The sequence below is a fragment of the Xenopus laevis genome, chromosome 7S (assembly GCF_017654675.1).
Source record: "Xenopus laevis strain J_2021 chromosome 7S, Xenopus_laevis_v10.1, whole genome shotgun sequence".
Taxonomy (NCBI): domain Eukaryota; kingdom Metazoa; phylum Chordata; class Amphibia; order Anura; family Pipidae; genus Xenopus; species Xenopus laevis.
In genome coordinates this window covers 27,013,137-27,034,733 of record NC_054384.1, presented here as the reverse complement: position 1 = coordinate 27,034,733, position 21,597 = coordinate 27,013,137, and the positions used below count along the sequence as shown (strand labels likewise).

The following is a 21,597-nucleotide window of genomic DNA, read 5'->3' as shown; positions in this document are numbered from 1 at the left end:
GGAATTTTTTTAAACCTCTGGTCAGTCAATTACTTTCCCTGAAAGAAAAAAAAGTAGCAATTGAATTGGTTGGCAGGATGGCTATCATATTGGCATTCCTAGTGAATCTGGTTTTGCAGATTAATTTATTTAGAGCTCTTGAAGGGTTGGGATGGCAGTATAGGTATGGGACCTGTTATCCAGAATGCTAGGGACTTGGGGTTTTCCAGATAACAGATCTTCCATACCTCAAGTCTTCTAGAAAATCATGTTAACATTAAATAAACTCCATAGGCTGCTTTTGCTTCCAATAAGGATTAATTATGTCTTAGTTGGGACCAAGTACAAGTTACTGTTTTATTGTTACAGAGAAAAAGCTGTATTATTTGGATAAAAGAAAGTCTATGGGAGACTGCCTTTCTGTCATTTGGAGCTTTCTGGATAACAGGTTTCCGGATAACGGATTCCATATCTGTACTACATGGGTCTATTTGGGTTTTTAACTCATTTACTAACTGCCACAGGGCAGAAACCTATTGCAGCAAAGGAAATATTTAATTTCTCAGTAGACTAATAAAATGTTGACATCACTGAAAATGTTGAATCTAGTAGATTTGGGGGCTTGTTTCTAAAGATGTGACCCAGAATAAACACCTTTAAAAGTCACTAAAACACAAACTGCCTATTTATAAAACTCGGGTATGAACAAAATGTTTGCAGTAACACAACTTCCCATCTTGTTATTTCTAAAAGGTCATATGCCAAAATAATGCAGAAAATAACAGTTATTTTACACTTCTCTAAAACTGGCAACAACTATGTCAATTGATATTACAAATTGTAAAAAAGGGTAAAATTTTAGGCAAACTGGTTTTATAATGTGAGTTTTACAGCAACAGAGATATTTTAGGAAATGTTTCTATGTTGGAGCTTTTGTTGGCTACACTTTTGCGAAAAGAACGGATGCTATAAATGTATTTTTCCACCAAACGTATAAATATGAAGGAAAGTACAACAATGAGCAGGTAGCAAAAGAGTTCAATTAAATATTTTTGGCTGCATCATTCTTTTGAGATGATACGCACGATACAGCACATTTTTAAAATAACTATAGATCATTAATTTTTTTTGTATTGCTGCTTAGAACAGAAGTACAAAGACGTAACATGTGAAGGGACACAGTCTCCTATAAGAAACATCAACAGAAACCATTCACACAACTGAAAACAATATAAAAGGAAAGAGAAGATTTAAGCAAGTTTAATAATGTATATCCTCCCACTGTCTCACTTGTGAAAAGGAAAAACGGTACGATCCCTCTTCATGTACTTGGATACAAGATCTGATTTCACTGCAGTTACTTCTCCTTTCCACTGGTATTTAGTTCCCTATTTTGTCTTAGAACTTACATTTGGTCCTTATTTACATGACATAGAGGAAGCATGTCCAAATGCAGGCCCTCAGCCTCCATCATTAAATTAATAATAATGCAGCCCGCCAGCACAGTGCAATCAGGAATTGCGTAGCCGTAATATTTGGGCACATGATTAGTGAAATGATCTGCCACTTGGTCTGTACTGCTGCCTGTGTGCTGAAGGAGTAAGCAATAGACACGTACTGTGCCGCTTTCGTATACTGCTTTAGGGCTGAAGGTGCAAATGACATGCCAGTACAGTAAACTAAAGAAGTATGTGAGAGCGGCGCGTCACTACGTGCCAGTATATGTCTATTGTTAACACCTTCAGCACACAGGCAACAATATACGTAGACCAAGTGGCAGATCATTTCACTAATCATGTGCCCAAATATTACGGCTACGCGATTTCTTGTTTAAATGAGGCACGGAGAATAAGTCCAAACAGACTCCACTTCTCCCCTTCTTAAACGCCGTGTATGCGTCCATCTCCGGGAGTGAATGATCCTGTTCGCAAGCTAGCTACCTCGGAATGGATGTCAGGCTGAATGGTCGGCCCCCACACATTTTCACCTGAACAAATCTGGCCCTCGTTGCAAAAGTTTGGACACCCCTGCCATTGAGTCTAGCACACTTATTATACGGAGAATACTTTTGTTTGGAATCCATTTTTCAGAAGCTAACCTACATCTGATGGTCTGAATTACTGAGCAGATGAAAAATAATGGTGCGGTAAAGCACTGCAGATGTGTAGTTTGTGTGTTGAGGTTTGCGGCAGAATATACAAGTTGGAAGAATAATGATGAAACACAGCAGCACTGGATTTGAGTAAAAAGCGCTCTTCTTTAATTCTTAAAAGTTAAAAGTAAGCAGCATACCCTGCCTAATGCACTTTGAGTGCTTCCGCCTATCATGCCTCAATAGATAAAATGTGTAATATTCTTGTATGTGTTATATTAAACCAACCTCCAATCACGTTATAGGGTTGGTTCACCTTTAAGGTATATTATACTATAATATAGAATGGCCCTTTCTAAGAAACTTTTCAATTGGTTTTCATTATTTATTTTTTATAGTTTTATAGTTATTTGCCTTTTTCTTCTGACTCTCTGCATCTTTCAAATGGGCATCGCTGACCCCTTCTAAAATCAAATGCTCTGTAAGGCTACAAATGTATTGTTATTGCTACTTTTTACTCATCTTTCTATTCAGGCCTATCCTATACATATTCCAGTCTCTTATTCAAATGAGTGCATGGTTGCTAGGGTAAGTGGGACCCTAGCTACCAGATTGTTTAAAATGCAAATTCAAGAGCTGCTGAATAAAAAGCAAAATAACTCAAAAACCTTAAATAATAAAAAATGAAAACCATTTGCAAATTGTCTCAGAATATCACTCTCTAGATCATACTAAACGTTTTCTGAAAGGTGAACCACCCCTTTAATGGCTCTAAAACAAGTTTATTTATTAAACCTCAAATCGTTGGTGTTACTGTTCCTTTAACATATTCAAAAAAGTCCCACATTTCAAATTGAAGCTCAATTTTGTTGCTACTTTTTGTTGCACAGATGTTTCAAGAAAATGTATTTGTAAATTGATGAGATTTGGGTTTGTGAGTTTAGTAGATTTTTTTTTTATAAAGCGAGAAAAAGTCAAGTTTTAAAAAACAAAACAAAAGGTGTTGACATCATAATCTGGACAATCACATTAAAGCAACTGTTTACAAAAATGAAATTGTTCCAAAATTGAATTCTATAAAAATGTAACTGTTTAACCAACTCAAAAAAATAAAATAGCTTGAACATTGAAAATACCTATTGACCTCTATAAACGTTTATCAGGTTTTAGTTGGTGTTTTTTTCATGCAAATGTTTTGTCTGTAAATTGCCGAAGAACTTTAAAACACTGCGCTTGCGTAAAACAGTCAATTGTTTTTCAGTAGCGAACAACAGAGACAAAACTCAACACTACACATAAATATCATTGTCACACAGCAAGCCCTTGATCATATAATTTTACGAGGAGATTGAACAAAAAGAACTATAACTCTGCCCTTTATATAAAGGAGTAACAAAAATATCCAACTTAAAGCTGCAATCAAATGTGATGGTGCAAATAATGAATATTAAATCCTACCCAAAGTCTCTATCATGTGGCAAGCAAAATAAGAGCTCCTGCTTGCAATGCTGCACATGGCAAAACGATGAAGAGACTGTTTATTATAAGTATAGAAAAGAGCTTCAATATCTCTGAGCATACAGTATGTATTTATTATGTATGTAAGTATCGAGGCTGGAACACATTCAAGGTTATGAAGAAATAAACATGTTCCACAATGTGAGGAGAGACGGAGCAGTTGAAGGCTTTAAGTCCAATCTCCACTTACGGTATTTAAAATGTAATTATTATCATTGCTCTTCTGCAAATAATTATAAAGATGTACAGTATTTTGCACATAAATCACCTTTACACCTTTACTCCCTTCATTCTGCATTTTTCTGATATATGGAAGGTGCTCTTACCTTTCTGTCTATGCAAGCCACTGAGCGTCCGGAAAACCGATTGGCTACTCCCCTCTTGAGATTCACCTCATCACTAAAAAGGTCCTCCCAGCGCCCATTTCGAAATGTAAACAGCTTGTCGTTGTATGTTGCTATACCTGCAAATAAATAGAAAATACTAATTGTCTCTATCCATCCACAACATTTTAAGAGTTTGAGGAAATCTGCTATTTTAAAAAGTGGTGTATATACTGTATATATGCAAAGTGCTCTTATCGGTGCTTTTGCAATATACATTTTTTTTCTCAGCAGTTATCAGCAGTTGTCACAAACAGAATCACTCTGAAACAGCACCACCTGCTGGTCATTTCAGCTGATGGTAACCAGTCAGTAGAAAGTTTAAGTTTGTGAGAAAAGGAATGTCTTGTGACATTTCTCTGCTTAGAACTGAGCAACATATGTCTCTCCTCTGCTCACAACATTTTCTGCACAGCCATAGGGGGAAAGTTAATTTAAGAAGCACTAAATGAGTGGATTGTTGGACACCATATATTGACAAGTAATTTATCAAAAGGCAGGGGTGGGGATAGACTAGTGGGGCTCTGTGTTAATTCTGAAATGTATCATGTTTGCCACTTTGAATATAAAAATGCAAGATCAAATAGGAATGCACCAAATCCATTTTTTAGGGATTCGGCCAAATCCAGAATCTTTAGTAAAGGTTTGGCTGAATTGGAACCCTACTTTGCATATAATAATTAGGGAAGGGAAACCGGGGAGCTATGTACATAACGCACTGAAAAAATGATGTGATTTTCTTGATTGTGTGATTTTGTTCGGTCAGGAACTTGGATTTGCTTGAATCCGAATCTTGCTGTAAAAAGTTAAAACTGAACCTGGGATTAAGTGCATCTCCTCTATAAATAATTAACACAACCAGAGCACAGATGCTAGGCATACAACCTGTATGTAGGTATAGTTCAATGGGTGGCAACAAACCCCATGATCACACAGGGATACACTGGACAACAGTGTTGGACTGGCCCACCGGGAAACCAGGAAAACTCCCGTTGGGCCCAGGTGTCTATGGGCCTTTGTGCTGCTAAACATTTGGCCTATTTCATTACCATTCCCAATTTCTATGAGAACAAAGAGGCTAAATAGATGTAATAATAGATTATAGTATGTAAAGAAAAGAGACTAGGAGAATATAGGTTGAGTGAGGAGAAGAAGAATAATAGTACTGAGAGTGGGCCCCTGGTCTATGGTTCTTTGGTTGGCTCCTGGTCTAAGGTTTTTAGGTGGGCCCCTGGTGTCCCAGTCTGACACTGCTCGACACAAACATCACTGCACCTCCCACAAAAGATACAACTTACAGTTTATTAGTATCTGCACAGTTTGCTGCTTTCTGATTAAGAAATGACAACAAATTTAATAAATTAATAGGATAATAAACAGGTTTTCTTCCCATTTCTTGGCTCTTATTAAAATCATTGAACTTGCCCTTACAAAGCCCACCTGGCTGGTGCCGAGAACAGAACGTAATAACATTGTTTCTGAATGTAATAAAGGTACTGCCAGGAATATTCCTATCTGATAACTTTATCAGCATTTCTAAGGTCTAGGCAAAAGGAATAAAATTGGAATTGAAAGTCAATGCATAAAAGTAATTATTCTATATATTTTTTCATTTGTCTATCTACAAAACTATATTCTGTTGAAGGGAAGACAGATATCCTCACTCAGATTATGAAGCAAAATGAAAGCTTCAAATCAAATGTTTGAGAGATGAAGAGCAAAGTGAGGGGGGGTGGGTAGGATATAAAGCATAACATCAAGTGACAGTGAGGGTCTCACACAGGGAGAGGAGAACTCCCAAAATAAAACACAAGTGGAGGGAGGGCACGCCATTGCCATTTATGTTATCATTTTAAAAGAATGCAAAATTACTACATAATTATGTGTAACAGATGCAGTAGAAACAAAAGATGGTTTGCATCGAAGTTCACCCTTTTTATTTCCATGGGAGACCTGCCTAACTGCTAGCTGATCCAGAGGAAGACAGATAAGTCCCATTTGTATTGTCGCATGCAACCAGCGTCGGACTGGAATGCCAGGGGCCCACCTGAGAACCTTAGACTGTGGGCCCACTTTCCAAACTACTATACCTCCTCTCCTCACTCAACCTCTTTATTCTCCTAATCTCTTTACTCGGCATACTATACTATATTCTTCCATTATTAAGTCTCTTTCTTCTGATAAAGAAATAGGGAATGACCATAAAATAGGTCAAATGGTTAGAAGCAAGAGGCCCACTGACCCCTGGGCCCAACTGGAGTTTTCCTGGTATCCCGGTGGGCCAGTCCGACACTGGAAAGAGGACAGGACTGGGGTTGGAGAATGAGGTGGGAAGGGCACAACTGAGAGCCCAAGAAAGAATTAATCACCTCCTGATATAATGGACCTTTATTAATAAATCAAAGGAGGGCAGTGGAATATCACTGACCTTATAGTAAAAGTCTAAATAATCCTATAATCAAAAATGGTTCATTTGCTCACCCTGCACCTAAGGGTGGAAACATATCAAATACAGGCAGTCCACGGATTACGTACGAGATAGGGTTTGTAAGTTTGTTCTTAAGCTGAATTTGTATGTAAGTTGAAAAATATACTTTTACTTATTAAATGCAACTTAGACAGATATCTGTATTGACATAGTATTTATTTTTACCTTTCTGTGCTGTGCAGTAGACAACACACACAAGAAGGGATTTGGGCTGGTGGTTTATTAAAGTTAAATGCTGATAAAAGTCAAACAAACCATAGAATGTTACTGTAATAGCCCCCGTATGCAAGTGTAAGTTGTATGTAAGTCAGGTGTATGTAACTCAAAGTCTGTACTGGAGTAGATTCCAAACCAGTGGTGCTAGGGTTTAATGGGTGAGGTATTTCTATATTTACTATATATGAATCTTACATTGTAGGGAAAAGAGAACATGCATGTTGGGCTCATGGCTACTCACACACATACAAATGCCAGTAAATGACTTCCCATGAACATAAAAAACAATGCAAGTGGACTTTCAACTATACAAGAGCTGGAATCTGGAACACAGAACAAATGGAATGAAATATGAAAGTATAAGATAAACTAACAGCATAGGGAATGTATGGGGGTCGCTAGCTGCACTTCCTAATTGCAAAATGAGTGGCCCACATGATTACCAGCTGCTCCTAATTTACTGGTGCAAATGCTATTTACAGCTCAGCTACCAAAATAAGTGCAATACTGCACAAGTGAGATTACCTGTGGGCACCAACCAATATCAATGCTATTGGTGATTAGACCTGTACTTAATTTTGCCCATTTTAATTTATAAACCTATATGTTTATATGTATCAGTCCCCAAAACATAAGGAGTCTCTGTTTTCCCTCTTTGTCATTATATTTGGGGAAATTTCCTGGAAACATTTCATAGATTAAATTTTTCACGAAGTTGCAAAAAAGGAGCAACCCACATGTTTCCCAACTGCTTCAATTTTACCTCTGAAATCACTCAACTCTGAAGGGCTCCCTTAGCAAAATGGTGCTAAATTGCACAATAGCAGTTGTAAAAACCAACTGATCAGCAAATGACATGGAACAATGTACTTTACTTGAAAGCTATGATCTGGTTTCTATGGGAAACTGCACTAGTGTTATTTTATCTAGAATATGTAATAAAAGGCACTGTTTACCCATGGGCACTTACCAATATCAATAGAGCAGGTTAGAGCAGACGCACACCCACAGCGACACTCTGGTGCTTAGTAATGGAGGATTCGGCAATCTCCCATATAGCGTTTACAACAAAGATACGGCACTCAAGGCATTCGCTTTCAGGGAAACCCTTGCTTTTATTATTTGAGCGGAAGTGCACTTCAGCACAAATACTAAAAGCAAGGGTTTCACTGCAAGCTAATGCCTTGAGTGCCGGTATCTTGGTTCTAAACACTAAACAATATCAACCTTAAAGCTGGCCATAGACTTGAAGATTTACCTTCATATCGGACAAGTGCCATCTCCCGACCTGCCACTAACCATTCAGATCAAATAAAGTAGTAAAAGAACAAATCAGACAATGTTCTGCCCCTGACAGCAATCGTACAAAAGTTATGTCTGACAAAAGCTGGTGACAGTCTCCCTGAAAAATTAAATAGTTGTGTCCAGCTGTAGCGTCTCTCCCAGTGTACTTCAACTGATCCCCCAGATTTAATAAAGAGTAACTAAGGCTGCCCAAGGTGCAGTAACTGAAAACAAACAATCAGTGGTTTGCTTTTAAAATATTAAAATGTGCACAACTAGTGGAAATCAGCTGGTTCTGAGAGGATTAAATTGCTGAGTTATATAAAAAGTTCTGTACTGCCATGGAAATGCTTTCTGTATTGCTATGGGTTTTTTTCATTATGGAAAAGAATAGGCACTTTTGTTTAAGGTGTTTAGGTGCAGTATATGGTAGAGACAAATATCTAAAATCTCTTTTCCCCACTAGGAGAAGCTGATGCCGTGACACCACCAGCTCAGTCTTCAAGGCCTGACCCACTCAGCATCTCCAGTTATAAATTCTATTCTGTGCTGGGAAAAGGAGCATTTGGCAAAGTGAGTGAATTTATAACTGTATATCAATGTATTTTCCTTCTATGGGCCAGATTCAATTCAGTGTGAATTTCATGGTTTATCATGTGAAATTTAATCAGAAAAAAAAAAAAATCTCCAAAAAAAAAAAAATTCTCCAAAAAAAAAAAAAATCTCCAAATTCAGTTCCATTTTCCCCCAATAGACTTCAATAGAGTTTTCACATGATAAACATGAAATTGCATCTTAAACTGAATCTCATCCATGAGATTTCACGTGATAAACCTTTTCTCACTGAACTGAAACTGGCCCGTTGTGTCTAAACAAATAATAATATATATTCTTTCCTTTCTCAGGTAATGCTGGCCAAGTTGGGAGACAGAGAGCCATATGTGGCTTTAAAATCGATCAGAAAAAGGAACGACACCAACTATAGCAGCATTGAGAATGAGGCACAAGTGTTGAAGATCTCCAGAGAGTGTCCATTCCTTTGCCAAGGCATTGCCGAATTCCAAACTGAGGTACAACTTTGGCTCAGTATTGCCATTTAATTCCGTATATGCAGGGCTGAATCCATCATTATTGGTATTTTCATATTTTTACCATACATGTTTGTTGGACAGTATAAAATCTGCAGTATAATATATTGTGTCCTTTGATCTTTCAGCTCCTTGATTTGAACCCAAAACAACGGCTTGGTGCGCAAGGAGACATCAGGCGCCACCTATTTTATAAATCCATTGATTGGGAGGCGCTGGAAAACAGAGGAGCCAAACCACCTTTCCAGCCGAGAGAAGTAAGTACATGATTTGTGAATACCAATTGGAAATGATTACAGCCCTGGGTAACTTACTAGTGATATAGGTTGATCAAAACGCAGAGGTTAACTTTATCCAAGTTTTATTTAAGTATTTAACACACAAGTCTCCATACTCACACAAAAAAATCTATACATAAGGCAGATGCCTCTGTAAAACAAGCAATATGGTATTTCCATTTCTAAAGGTTGAATATTTCCACTGTAATCTTTATTGGATAATTATGTGAAACGCACAAACTGCAACAGTTTCTAAACCCTTCCTATGGATTTCTACAAACAAATACAGTAAGTATTCTCTTTCTCATAACAGATATGTTGTATCATTCTGACTTAGATCATTTCCCCCCCTTTCATGCAGCCACCAGCTGAGTTGTTCAGGCCATATAACGGATTTCTGCCGCTGTCATATCTTCAGTCCAAGAAGAATTACAACAAGAAATGTCTTGTTTTTGTGTTCCTCCTGGCTGCAGTAGGTATTTATTTAACAATCTAAACCAGCCAGACATAATAACATGCTGTTCCATCTAGCATAGGGACATAAGATCAGAGGACAGTGGGCATATCTGTGGGCTTCAAGATCAGCTCCACCTGCCGCAAAAGGCCGTATCATCTTCTACACTTCCTGGTTACACCATCATCTCCACTTCTGGGATACCATCTTCCAGAGCATGATTCCTAGTAACATCAGGTTCTGCAATTTGGAGGGGCAGACACTCATCTGGTACATCAGGTAAGTATTAGGTGGGTATCTATATGTGAGCGAATGTGTGAGTGAACGTGAGATATGAAAGGATAAGGGTGTAACAGAAGGCAAGCAGAGTCTAAGATCACAGCCTGTTTGTCTTCCTGCACATCATGTCTATAGACCCCATACCCTGTTACTTTTGTATATAGTTTGGTATTTCTCATAGTTCTGTAGACATAAAGGGAAAGGGTTTTTTACCCTATCTGAAGTAAGATGGGTTTTTTTTTTACCTTGACCTGTTAAGTTGTTGTTAAATGAGCAAAGGGTGGGACGTCATAGACACGTGCAGTTAAAACCTCGTTTGTTGTCTTTGTTTGTCACGTTTGTCCTGTTGTGTGAGGCGTTACACCCGGCGTGCCGGTAACAAGGTTGAAGCCTTGGCGTGGCGTTACTGCTCACATGTATAAACATGTGCTAATTCAACCAGTGGTGTGACTGTGACTGAAGTGTTTCATTGTCAAAATTTGTAGACAACACCATTTATTTAGGTTCGAACTAGGTTGGAGATAATGGGAATAATGTTTTAATATATTCAACCGAAAGGGAGAGTTTACCTTTGAAGTAACTTTTAGGGGCAGATTTACTAAGGTTCAAATAGTAAATTTGAATTCGAGTTTTTGAACTTATTTTTGATTAGGTTTTATTTATGAAAAGGCACCTAAGGTAGAGTCCTGCAGCGTTTGGGTACCCTGCAGAATGAGGGTAGGATTTTCAGGTGCAGGTATAGATGCGGGTCGGGTCTCGTCAAAATTTATTATCTCATGTTATAATGTCTATATTTTAGTCCTTTAAACATTTTACAAAACTTGTTTTTGTCCCCGCCCTCTTTTGATGATGTCACTTCCGGTTTGCAGCAACACCACTTTCTGTTTGATGGTGGTCAGGGAGTTGCGGGTCGGGATGCGGATAAGGCAGTTGCAGGTCTGGGTCGGGTAGCGGATCAAAGTGGGTAAATATGTGGGCACAGAACTCTAACCTAAGGAAAGTTTTTTCAAAAGCTGAACTCAAGCATTCACCACAGAAATGGGCTTAGACAAAAAGATTTTGCAGAATTAGAAATCTAAGTTAAAGAAAAATACTTCAAGCCATCGATCAAGGGGAGATTAAAAAGGAATCAATAAAGCTGATGGTTAATTAATATTGATCAACAGCAACATGAGCTGTGCTGAAAAGTGGCGGGGAAATTTACTTTGCAGAGATGATTATTAATAATGAATGGCTCGCATTGTGAGCAAAACAAGAAAATAAAACATTATTGTAATATAAAATTTTGGTTAATTGATTAAGTTCTAAGTTTTTCTTCCATACTGAACAAGACAAAGAACAGCAACAAACGCAATATATTTTCAGATTAAGGCTAAATTACAGCTGCTTTTGTAACTGTAAGAAATCATTGGAGGCTTCCAAGGTTCCTGCCACTTCTATGTAACTACTCAACATCTATTTCATAGAAATCCAATGAATTCCCTAAGAGACATCTGAAGAACATACTCTGAATGAATGCACAGCAGAGCCGTTAGGCCTATATATTACATGTTAAAACTAGGCATAGTTATAAAGATCCACTCATTTGACCAGACTGAAAAGCACAGTAGGGTTCATTTATAAACACTGGGTACATTTGGCAGTAACCCATGACAACCAGTCAAATCTTTGCTTTAATTATTCAGCCTGCAGCAGCATGAAAAGCCATTCACTGATTGGTTGCTATCAGGATCAGACTGGGCCAGCAGGAAAAAACCTGGTGGGTCCTGCCTGCCCATCCTCAATGCTCCCCATTGCCCTCCCTCCCCCAATCACTGCAAAAGTAAGTATAAGGTGCGACCTCATTCAACGGCTGCTCTTTGCACTCTGTATAGTTGTGCTGGGTTCAGTCCTTCCAATTCAAGAGCAGATGCACTTATTGACACAGAGAAACCCTCAAGCCACCCAACCTCTGGACCAGGTGGTAGCTCCAGGGTCCCCTCAGCGCTCTGCATTAATAGGCTCAACACAATTGCATCTAAAGAACTGACTGCAGGCATCACTTTTGCCGAACCGCATTTTACATAATCAATAGAACTTGGTAAAGTTTCAGCACAGTTAAGTCCAATTTATGGAAAATACAAGTGCCATTGCATTCATTTTGACTCACTGGCTGTAACTGCATTATGGGCAGAGCCCCCTTGTGTCCACAACAACGCTGGAAATGCAATATGGGAAAAACAATGTGCTCACACTGGCACATCTTTAGATATTTCACCATAACTAAAGACTTTTTCTCAATTACTTTCCATTTTCTATTTGTAACCATTTTTAATATTAAATTTTAATTTTTTGCATTTTTTGGTCTCTCTAAGCGCCTGGCCACACAAGCAGATTCGGGGAGATAAGTCAGGGACAAATCTCCTCTTCTTCGGGGCGACAATCTCCCTGAACTGCCTTCCCCTAGGCACCCTAGGCAACCTGCCCGGTCGTTCTACCTCACGCGCGAGAATAGGTACATAGATATTCCGAACAGCCGGCATGAGAGTGGAGAGGGGGGACCGGACTAGGGGGCAAATTCACTAACCTGCGGAAATTCGCTCACATCACCACACTTCGCCAGACAAAAATTCACCAGGACAATGCTAATTCACTAAAATGCAAAGTTGCGTCCAGGGCGCCGAACATTTTTCACTAGCGTTACTGCACCAAGCAAAGCGAAGTTGTGCTAGCGTTGGCTAAATTGCATACGATCTTTGGCAGCCTATCCCCCTGAATTTGCATAGTTACGCCCATTCGCCAGAGCGAAAACTCACCTGGCGTTAGATGTGAAGTAGCGATATAGTCTATCTCCTTCGCTAGTGAATTTTCGCCAGTGTTAGTCACTTCGCCCTTTAGTAAATTTGCCCCTAGGGGTAGGAGGCAGAGAAGGTACATGCCTGGTGCCCCCCCAGCTTTGCCCTTAGGTGCGTGCCTACTCTGCCTACCACTAGTTCCGGCTCCGATATGTAATACATGAAGCAAAACACTTTTACTCTGCCATTGTTCCAAATGGAATTCCCTGGACAACAATGAGATGATACTGCATGCTATATGTGTATTTAAAATTCTATTCATTGCAATTTCCCTGTGATCTTATTTGATCATTTCTACTTTCAAAGTCCCAAAAAAAATGCCTGGAGCACATATCTATACATAACATCTATACATAACATATTTCTATCAAATCAAATAGCTCTCTATATACACACGGTATGATATAGGTATACTGTATTTATTTAATGAGAACAGTGTACACTATAATGCCAAATAATTAATAAGACATCACAATCTTGAAGGCTACGTCTGCTTTTATATTCATTAAACATGCAATATGTGAGTGATCCCAGCGATACCATGAATATATACATCTATATATGCCTCCCTATCATTTGATATTTGCACAATAGAGCAAGGTTCGAGGTATATGTCTTTCTCGGAATGTAGGAAACCTTCAAACTCACCCACTTTTTAACCCAATCCACATTTTTACACGTGTTTATTTAATTGGAACTCAGAGATGTTTAACAAACAAAGCACCCCATGATACAATTGAAGAATAAAGCCATTTATTAAACAGCTTTTCATAACAACCAAAGCAAGGCAAGTTAAAGAAGAAAGGTGCTTTGGATCTATAAAGCGAGCCGTGGGCAAGGTGTCTGAGGAGCAAGGATAAGTGGGCCATAAGATATACTGACTGCTTCGAATATAATCTTACATTTTCTTGTTATTGAAAAAAAAGAAAGCAAATTTACTCTTAGTGAAGCTAAAGGAAATGTAATTATAGGATTAAAGAAGTAATGAAAAGACTAAGCCTTCTCTGCACAAAGGAATGGCTGAGAAGAAAATGCCATTATGTTGTACACGTATCTTGAGCATAATCTATGCCAAAGTACCAAAATCTTATGTTTTTTTACATAATTTAGGCCTCTCTTGGGTATAGTCAGCACGACAGTGAACACTTGAAAGAAAGCCAGTAGATCAGTTGTTAATTTGCTTGGTATTTATGTAGTAGTCAAATCCTAAGTAGATGTCGGACAAAGAATAAAGTAAGGGGCTTCAATAAAACACTAGTAAGGTCTCTGTGTACCTTCTTTTATTCCTTCTTAAGCTCATCACAGGCGACTGTTATAGTTTCCACAGCTAATATATAGATTTATATTTTTTTTTTGCTTACAGCTCTGATTTATGGGCAGTTCCTTTTTTTAGTCACTAATAGTTGCTGTTTATTTCCTTGAAAAATTTCAAACTTAGATTTTTAATTTGACCAGCTGAATGGAAGAATGTCAAAGATATGATCAAAACTCAGATCTTAGTGTTGGCTATCAATCTACTATCTATGGTTATCAAAAACTGATGCTCAATATATATATATATATATATATATATATATATATATATATATATATATATATATATATATATATGGTGCGGTGAAGTGTTGTAAGGATAAAAGAAAGTCGTTGTCTCACGCACTCCAGTTAATCACTTGATTTAAATTTTATTCACCACATTTTATTGTAGAAAAGCATTAACGTTTCGGCTCATGGTCTGGAGCCTTTGTCAAAATGCATCACCATACTAAACAAGTTAGCCCCAGCACTCTCAATATATAAAGAGATCATGCTAAATAAAGAGAAAAGCAGGTATGGTCTTTCTCCCCCCAAAGATAAAACTTTATTTTTTCACTTAGGATAGGACTTTTTTAAGAAAGTTACAGTTCATTTGTGCAAGAATACTTATATATTGAGAGTGCTGGGGCTAACTTGTTTAGTATGAAAATTAAGCCTTGACCATGTGCACCCAATAAGAAAGGTGAGGAGCGGCATTTCAGCTTGTTTCATTTAAAAAAAACTATATATATTTATATCCTTTCTACAATTCTATATACCTATTTTTGACCAAGCACCCGGCAAAACGAGATGTGAAGGAGTGCGGGTATCATCTGCAATTTCGTTATATATATATATATATATATATATATATATATATATATATATATAAAACCAAAGGAATGGTGCACTCCGTAGACAAAATTAATACCTGGGTGCCAGCATGGGAAATAAGCAGTGAAAAAGGATTGTGGCACTCACAGGGTTTTAGTGAAAAAAGAAAAAAATGTTTTATTATTAAGCCTCAACGTTTCGATCCCCCTCAGGGATCTTCGTCAGGAGCAAAAACAAACAAACTGGGGGGACTAGGGCAGCAGAGGCCTGCCGTGCTGTGACTTTAAGGGCCTCCCTTCAGAAGTATGCCCCTCCCCACATGAGCAAGTGAGCGTATTCAACGCATCATGGAACTTTTGTCTCTTTATTTCAAATCGTTGATGGGGCGACACAGGCAAAGGAGCGTACCAGGGTCAGAGGGGGCACATGAGGGTCGGGGGCCCACTGGGTTTTCTCCCAGTATCCCGCCGGCCCAGTATGGTCCTGCCCACCTTGGCAGCATTGTATTTATTGGGCACACTCTGATCTCTGCACTCCATTTTGGAGTCCTATGAAAAAAAGTGCAGGGTGCAAGTATGAAAAACTCCCTTCCCTGTACATTGTAAATTTACCACTATATGAGTGCCAGACTGGGGCCCTCCTGTGCCACCAATGGCCTGAGTTAACAGGACCCACCAGGTATTTTTCTCTGTTTTCTACCAGCCTAGTCCACCTCTGGCCATGCTCATATAGTACAAAGGTACAGCAAAAAAAGAAGAAAAAGAGTCCTTGGCCATTTTTTTCAAATGCTACTAAGGTTTAATCTTGAAATGGAAAACATGGAATAATACTGCTGCATGACCCCAAATTCGGTGGCACATATGTTGAAAAATATATACAGTATATATTTACATGTAGTTGTGTTTTCAGCAGCATGCACAACATAATAAGAGGAGAGCTCAGTAATAAAGGAGATCTCTGCAGGATGGAACAGCACGAGGTTCATAAAGGAGTAAGTACGCCACAAGAATTGTCAAATGTGCCGACCGTGATCAATGACAGTTATCCATGAGCCCTAAGAACATATGGGTTTGGACAAAGCATTTTCTGCTGTAATGGACATTTTTCTATTTCTTTGTAAGGTTTTTCACCAGCTGGGAACACCGTTTTTTTTAAAATCTTTTCCTTACAGCTCTTTTCGGCATTCCGCTCTTTGATTTATTTGACTATTATTTCTGGAAGCGATGAAAAAATAAAATAAGAAGCTAAATAGAAATGTATTTGCTTCCATAATTCGTTAGTAACCAAGCCCTCAGTGTTATGTGAACAAACATCAGCACAAGGCTGAATAGATGTATAGCAGCAATGCAAGCCCCAGAAAATAAGGGCAGAATATTTTGCTTCCAACATACTGGAGATATAATCAGATGTACTGTATTTATGGTACTTTTGTACTGCACAAAGCTGAAATTTTCAGAAAATAATCCAGCACTTAGCTTAGATCTTGCAGCCTTGAAGGGATCAATCCCTTTCATGGCTTCCCTGTAACAATGTACAATGAGAAGAAAAAGAAAATGTCTCTAGAGAATGGTGCCGTCATCAACACACAATAATGGTGGAGAAGGACTAGACATTCACAGGTTAGGACAAAGGCAAAGTCCAGGCCTCAGCACAGAGCAGTACTAATAGGACAAAAGTGATTTACAAGACAAAAGTCAACTGTCTTTTCATAATGGTATAGCGACAATAAAACAAATTGATGCCTTTTAAATGAAAGAAAAGGTGGAGTCATACTGACTACATATCATTTTTTCCATGCTCTCTCTATCATGGTCACCTTGTGGCCTCCAAAGATTTCCAATTAAAAAAAAGAAAAAAACTACTTCTTTAAAGGGAATCTATCATGAAAATTTAATATAAGCTTCGTCTAACTGAAATAGGAGACTAAATAAATTAAATTACAAATTCTGTTCTGTTTATGAAACAATCAGTTTAATATCTTATTCTCGGCAACCTGTCACTCTCAATGCTCTCTTCATGCAGAGGTCTAGGTCAGATTTTGATTGACAGATAAGTCTTATTTATCTTTTAGGACTGTTCCCTTTCCTAGCAGATGTTTTAGAGTTAACTTAAGTTACCAACTCCAGCCCAAAGAAATGCTAACAAAATAACTGACTCTGGCAAACACACTGCATGCCGCTAAACAGGATTTCCATCAGAGCCAGTTATTTTAAAAGAGCGAGTGCAAACACATCTTCTAGACCAATGATCCCCAACCCCAACCACTGGCCTGCAAGCAACATGTTGCTCACCAACACATTGGATGTTGCTCCCTGTGGCCCCAAAGCAGGTGCTTATTTTGAATTCTTGGCTGGAAGTCAAGCTTTAATTTCATAAAAACTATGTGTACTGACAAACAGAGGTACATATAGACTGCAAGTCCACATAGGGGCTACCATAGCAAATCACAGCCCATGTCTGGCACCCCTAGGAACATCTTCCATACTTATGTTGCTCTCCAACTTTTTTTAATATTTGAATGTGGCTAATGGGTAAAAAAAGGTTGGGGACCTCTATTCTAGACAAATGGTGCAACCCCGCACCAAAGGATGTATTAGACCTAACTGTCAATCAAAACTTACCTTACCTACTGCATGAAGAGAAAATAAACAGAGACAGGTTGCTAAGTATGGGACAGTGAAGAGTAACTAGGTTATTTCATAAACGGTACAGAATGTTTACATATATTTAGAAAGTTTCTTATTTCAGTGAGCTGAAGCTTATATTACATTTTTCTTTTTGTGATGGAACCCCTTTAAAAAGGGAGATCATAGCTCAGTGTACCATTTATCTGCAGTCATACTAATAAAATAAGACAGCAGCATTCCCCAGTTTGAAACCAGTTTAGTGGAGGGAGATCAGAATTAGCCTAAGTAATAGGTGGCCTCCCTCCCAAACTACACCACTAGGGAATCCCTAAATGTGTTGAAAAGTCTTGTACTGAAAAGCAGTTCTTACACTGCCCAAACTCCTCATCAGTGAACAGTGAGCAGATTGGCTTCACCTGTGCATTCTCCTTCCAAAGGATTGCAGAGCAGAGGACCTCTCGCCAACCACAATAGGCTACTTTATTGTGCAGGGCATTAATAGTGCAATAATCTAATCCCTGAGTTGAGAAGGGCCCAAACAAGGGGTAGGCAGAGAGCAAAGGTATGTACCTAGCACCCTTGCTTTGTGGTTGGTCCTAACAAATTTGGTACAGGGGGTTGTAGTCAGCGCTAGCTGGAGAGGGGAGGGGGGTTATCAGCTGCACCGAAAATATGGACCCACTTGTCCACTTGTAATTAGACGTAAAACTGGATTTGGTGCGCTATGTCACCGAATGGCAACCACCTAAAAATAAAGAAAGCCTCGATAGTGTGTTAACCTTGATATACAAAAGGTAATGTGCACTCAGAACTACTCACATGGAGATAGTCAAGTGTTAAACGGTTAGAATCCGTGATCGCTTCAGTGTCTGGTCGAAGTCCGTCTTCTCTGTTGTGTGCCTAGCGGGGAAGAACTTACAATAGTGCAGAGCGGCTGGCATACGGGAGAGGATAATAAAGTTTTACGCTTACCGGACAAAGAGTATTCAAATCGCGTTTAGTCCTCTGTGGATAGCGGTCCGATGTTGCAGTCCTCGTGGATGGATTAGCCAGTCGGGTCCACCATTCTTAGCGAATGTTGCTGGGAGATGAAGTTCAGCAGCAGGCACCGGATCTACGGCGTGTTACTCCCGGAAGTCGGCTCTTGGCTCGTATCAGGCGCTTCAGATTATGAAGTTTGTCTCTGCTTCTTCTATTTAGGTATTATCACATTCATGCATATTCATCCAGGATACGAAACGCGTTGGACTATGGGCGATACTAAAGCTCTGTAAAGTTTTTATTTATTTATTTACAATAAAATCATCCATTCATTTCCTACGACTCAATGTGCATGAATGTTTATTTTTAGGTGGTTGCCATTCTGGTCCTAACAAATGCCTCTTCTGCCTGCCAGACCTGGACTAGGATTTAAAATCCCATTTCAAGTAAACAGAGGCCCAAACAGCCCCCCACAAGCCTACTGAATAGTGACAACTATGGCAATTTATAGAAGCCCCTCTGGTATTTTCCAGAATTCACAGACCAGGCTTGCTACCTCTAGTACATAAGTTCTGGTCCTGTAATAAAATTATAGTATGTTATGGCATAATTTCCATCTAAGCTTGTGTTTCTATTCCACTATTTTTGAAAGTAACTTAAAATGCTCTGTGGTCCCTAAGGTTGGTGAGTTGGACATTTTTTACTAATACTGGGTAAATTTGCCACTGGGTAGGTACCCATGGCAAACAATCATTGATTACCCTTTGTTCAGCCAGCTGCATGCAAAACAATGAAAGCTATCGATATAAATTTTCAGGTTACTTAAAGATTGCCATAGAGACAGTGGTGTAACTACCGGGGGAGCAGGGGGTGCGATTGGGCAGGGCCTGCAACCCCCTCAGGGCCCCGCGGCAGCTCACACGCTGCTGATTCTGGACGGATTTCGGGCTTGCGGAGGGGGGGGGCACATCCCGCGCCAGGGCTCGAACCCCTCTAGTTACGTTGCTGCATAGAGAAAGACCACTGGACAGACTTTAAAAAAATGTATCCAATCTAAAGGATGCAATCAATTTCTAGTACTAATCTTGGCGGATAGTGGACAATTCGAAGATTAGGAAGTGGAATGGTTCATTAAACATCATATATTGTACATCATGCTGGTGAATCAGAAATCTGATGGATTAACAAGCAATAGTAATGAACAACTGGGACGAATAGGCAACAAGAGAAACTTAGAGCGTCAAGTTTTTATTGAATCATTTAAAACTACAAATAAAGTACAAATCAACTACAAATAAACAAAATATACAAGAAATACAGTATATACTATACGATTTAAAGTTTATATCAAGTAGCAATTAATAGCCATGTGAGGCTAAGAAACACAAAACTGATGTTATCATCAGCATCCGAAAGAGAAACATTCCTGTACAATTTTTGGAATCTTTCCATCACTTACCAGTAGAGGGCTGGTAAAGTTTAGTACAACAACACAACTTGTGAAAATTGTCCATCATATTGATATAATCCATCACAATTATCCATCATATTGATGTAAATTCTGCACATTTTGCCCAGTTTTACCCAAATCAGTGTAAGCAGTTTAACTCCTAGTTAATTTGACACTTTTCATTATTTTTGTGTGTAATTCAGTGGTTCCCAAAAGGACTAACAGACTCTGGTCTAACAGAGGATCTCAAGCTCAGATTTTAAAACGAGGACACTGCCAACAGAACCCCATCCTAAGGACTTGAGAAATGGGCAGTAGTGATGTGTGGGCAGTAGTGATGTGGGTTTGGGTCAACTTCCTCAGTATCCTCTACCTTTCTGTGCCAGCTTCTGCTTCCAGCAGCCACTATAATATATATCATAAATGTGCTCATGCCCTGCCCCCTTTCGTCGGGTGTAGGTCTATAAATAGATGTTTCAGTAGGGTTCAGTTAGGGTTAGGGTCAGGAGCGGGTTAGGAGTGGGCATGTAAGGTTCAAGTGAGGGTTGACTTTTTGTTGCCCCGCACATCACTAATTTAAATAAAATAGGATACCTTGTGGGACATTCACTAAGATTCGTAGTTGCGCTGGCGTACGCTTCGCCGCACTTCCCAGGCGAGTTTCGCCAGCGCTACGCAAATTCACTAAAATCCGAAGTTGCGCTCAGGGGTAGCGTAAGGTTGCGAAGTTGTGCTAGCGTTGATTCACTAAGCAAAGCGAAGTTACGCTAGTGATAGTTCATTTGCATACAGCGCCAAATTCAAATTTCAATGGAAGTATTCGTAGCAGCACTACACAAGCCTGGGAAACCTTCAAAACATCAAATACATTTTTTATTTTGCCCTACACATGTGCCCACTGTATAGTTAAGTTGCCATGAGTTAGGAAATGTAGGGGGGAAAGGAGGGAAGCCCCAAAAAATTTTTCGATCTTTTTCAGCCTATCACCCATAATAAAGAAAAAACACCAGTGTTTTTTGGGACTTAGAAAAAAATTTAACTTTTTTTGAAGCAATCCCTATCTACTCTATTGCGCCTCCCCTGGTCTGAGGTGGCAAAGGAAGTCTGGCGTAAAAGGTAGCGTTCAGAACAATGCGCGCGTTAGTGAATTTGCGTAGTTACGTCCGTTGTGCAACTTCGCGTCCGTTAGTGAATCGACAAAAGTAAGAATTCACGCTAGCATTAGGCGCTTTGTTGGTATAATTTTTTGTGTTTGATGTGAGAGTGTCATGTGCACCAGATTCTTTAAATGCAAACGCGAAGATAGTGGTAGCTCCAGGGCAGTGTCGGACTGGGCCAACAGGACACCAGGAAAAAACTTGGTGGGCCACAGCTCTCATGGTGGCCCAGACCTGCTCCCTTTCTAAACCTGTCACTGCTGCCCCTGGCTTTCCTCTCCTGGACAGTTTTGACATGGACAGCCCTTCAAAAACCTGATCTGACCAGGTCAAAACTGGACAGGTGGCAACCCAAGGTC

General features: G+C 39.2%; 1 protein-coding gene across 4 annotated transcripts in view; it reads right to left on the bottom strand.

Annotated features, from left to right (window-relative positions):
* The window catches only part of LOC108697469 (cartilage acidic protein 1), a 307,659-nt gene that overhangs the window by 152,147 nt on the left and 133,915 nt on the right, over positions 1-21,597 (bottom strand). For all 4 annotated transcript variants that reach the window (XM_041571030.1, XM_041571029.1, XM_018227528.2 and 1 more), the window contains exon 4: positions 3,916-4,052. In XM_041571030.1, coding sequence (XP_041426964.1) covers positions 3,916-4,052 — 137 coding nt within the window. The remainder of the gene's footprint in view (positions 1-3,915; positions 4,053-21,597) is intronic.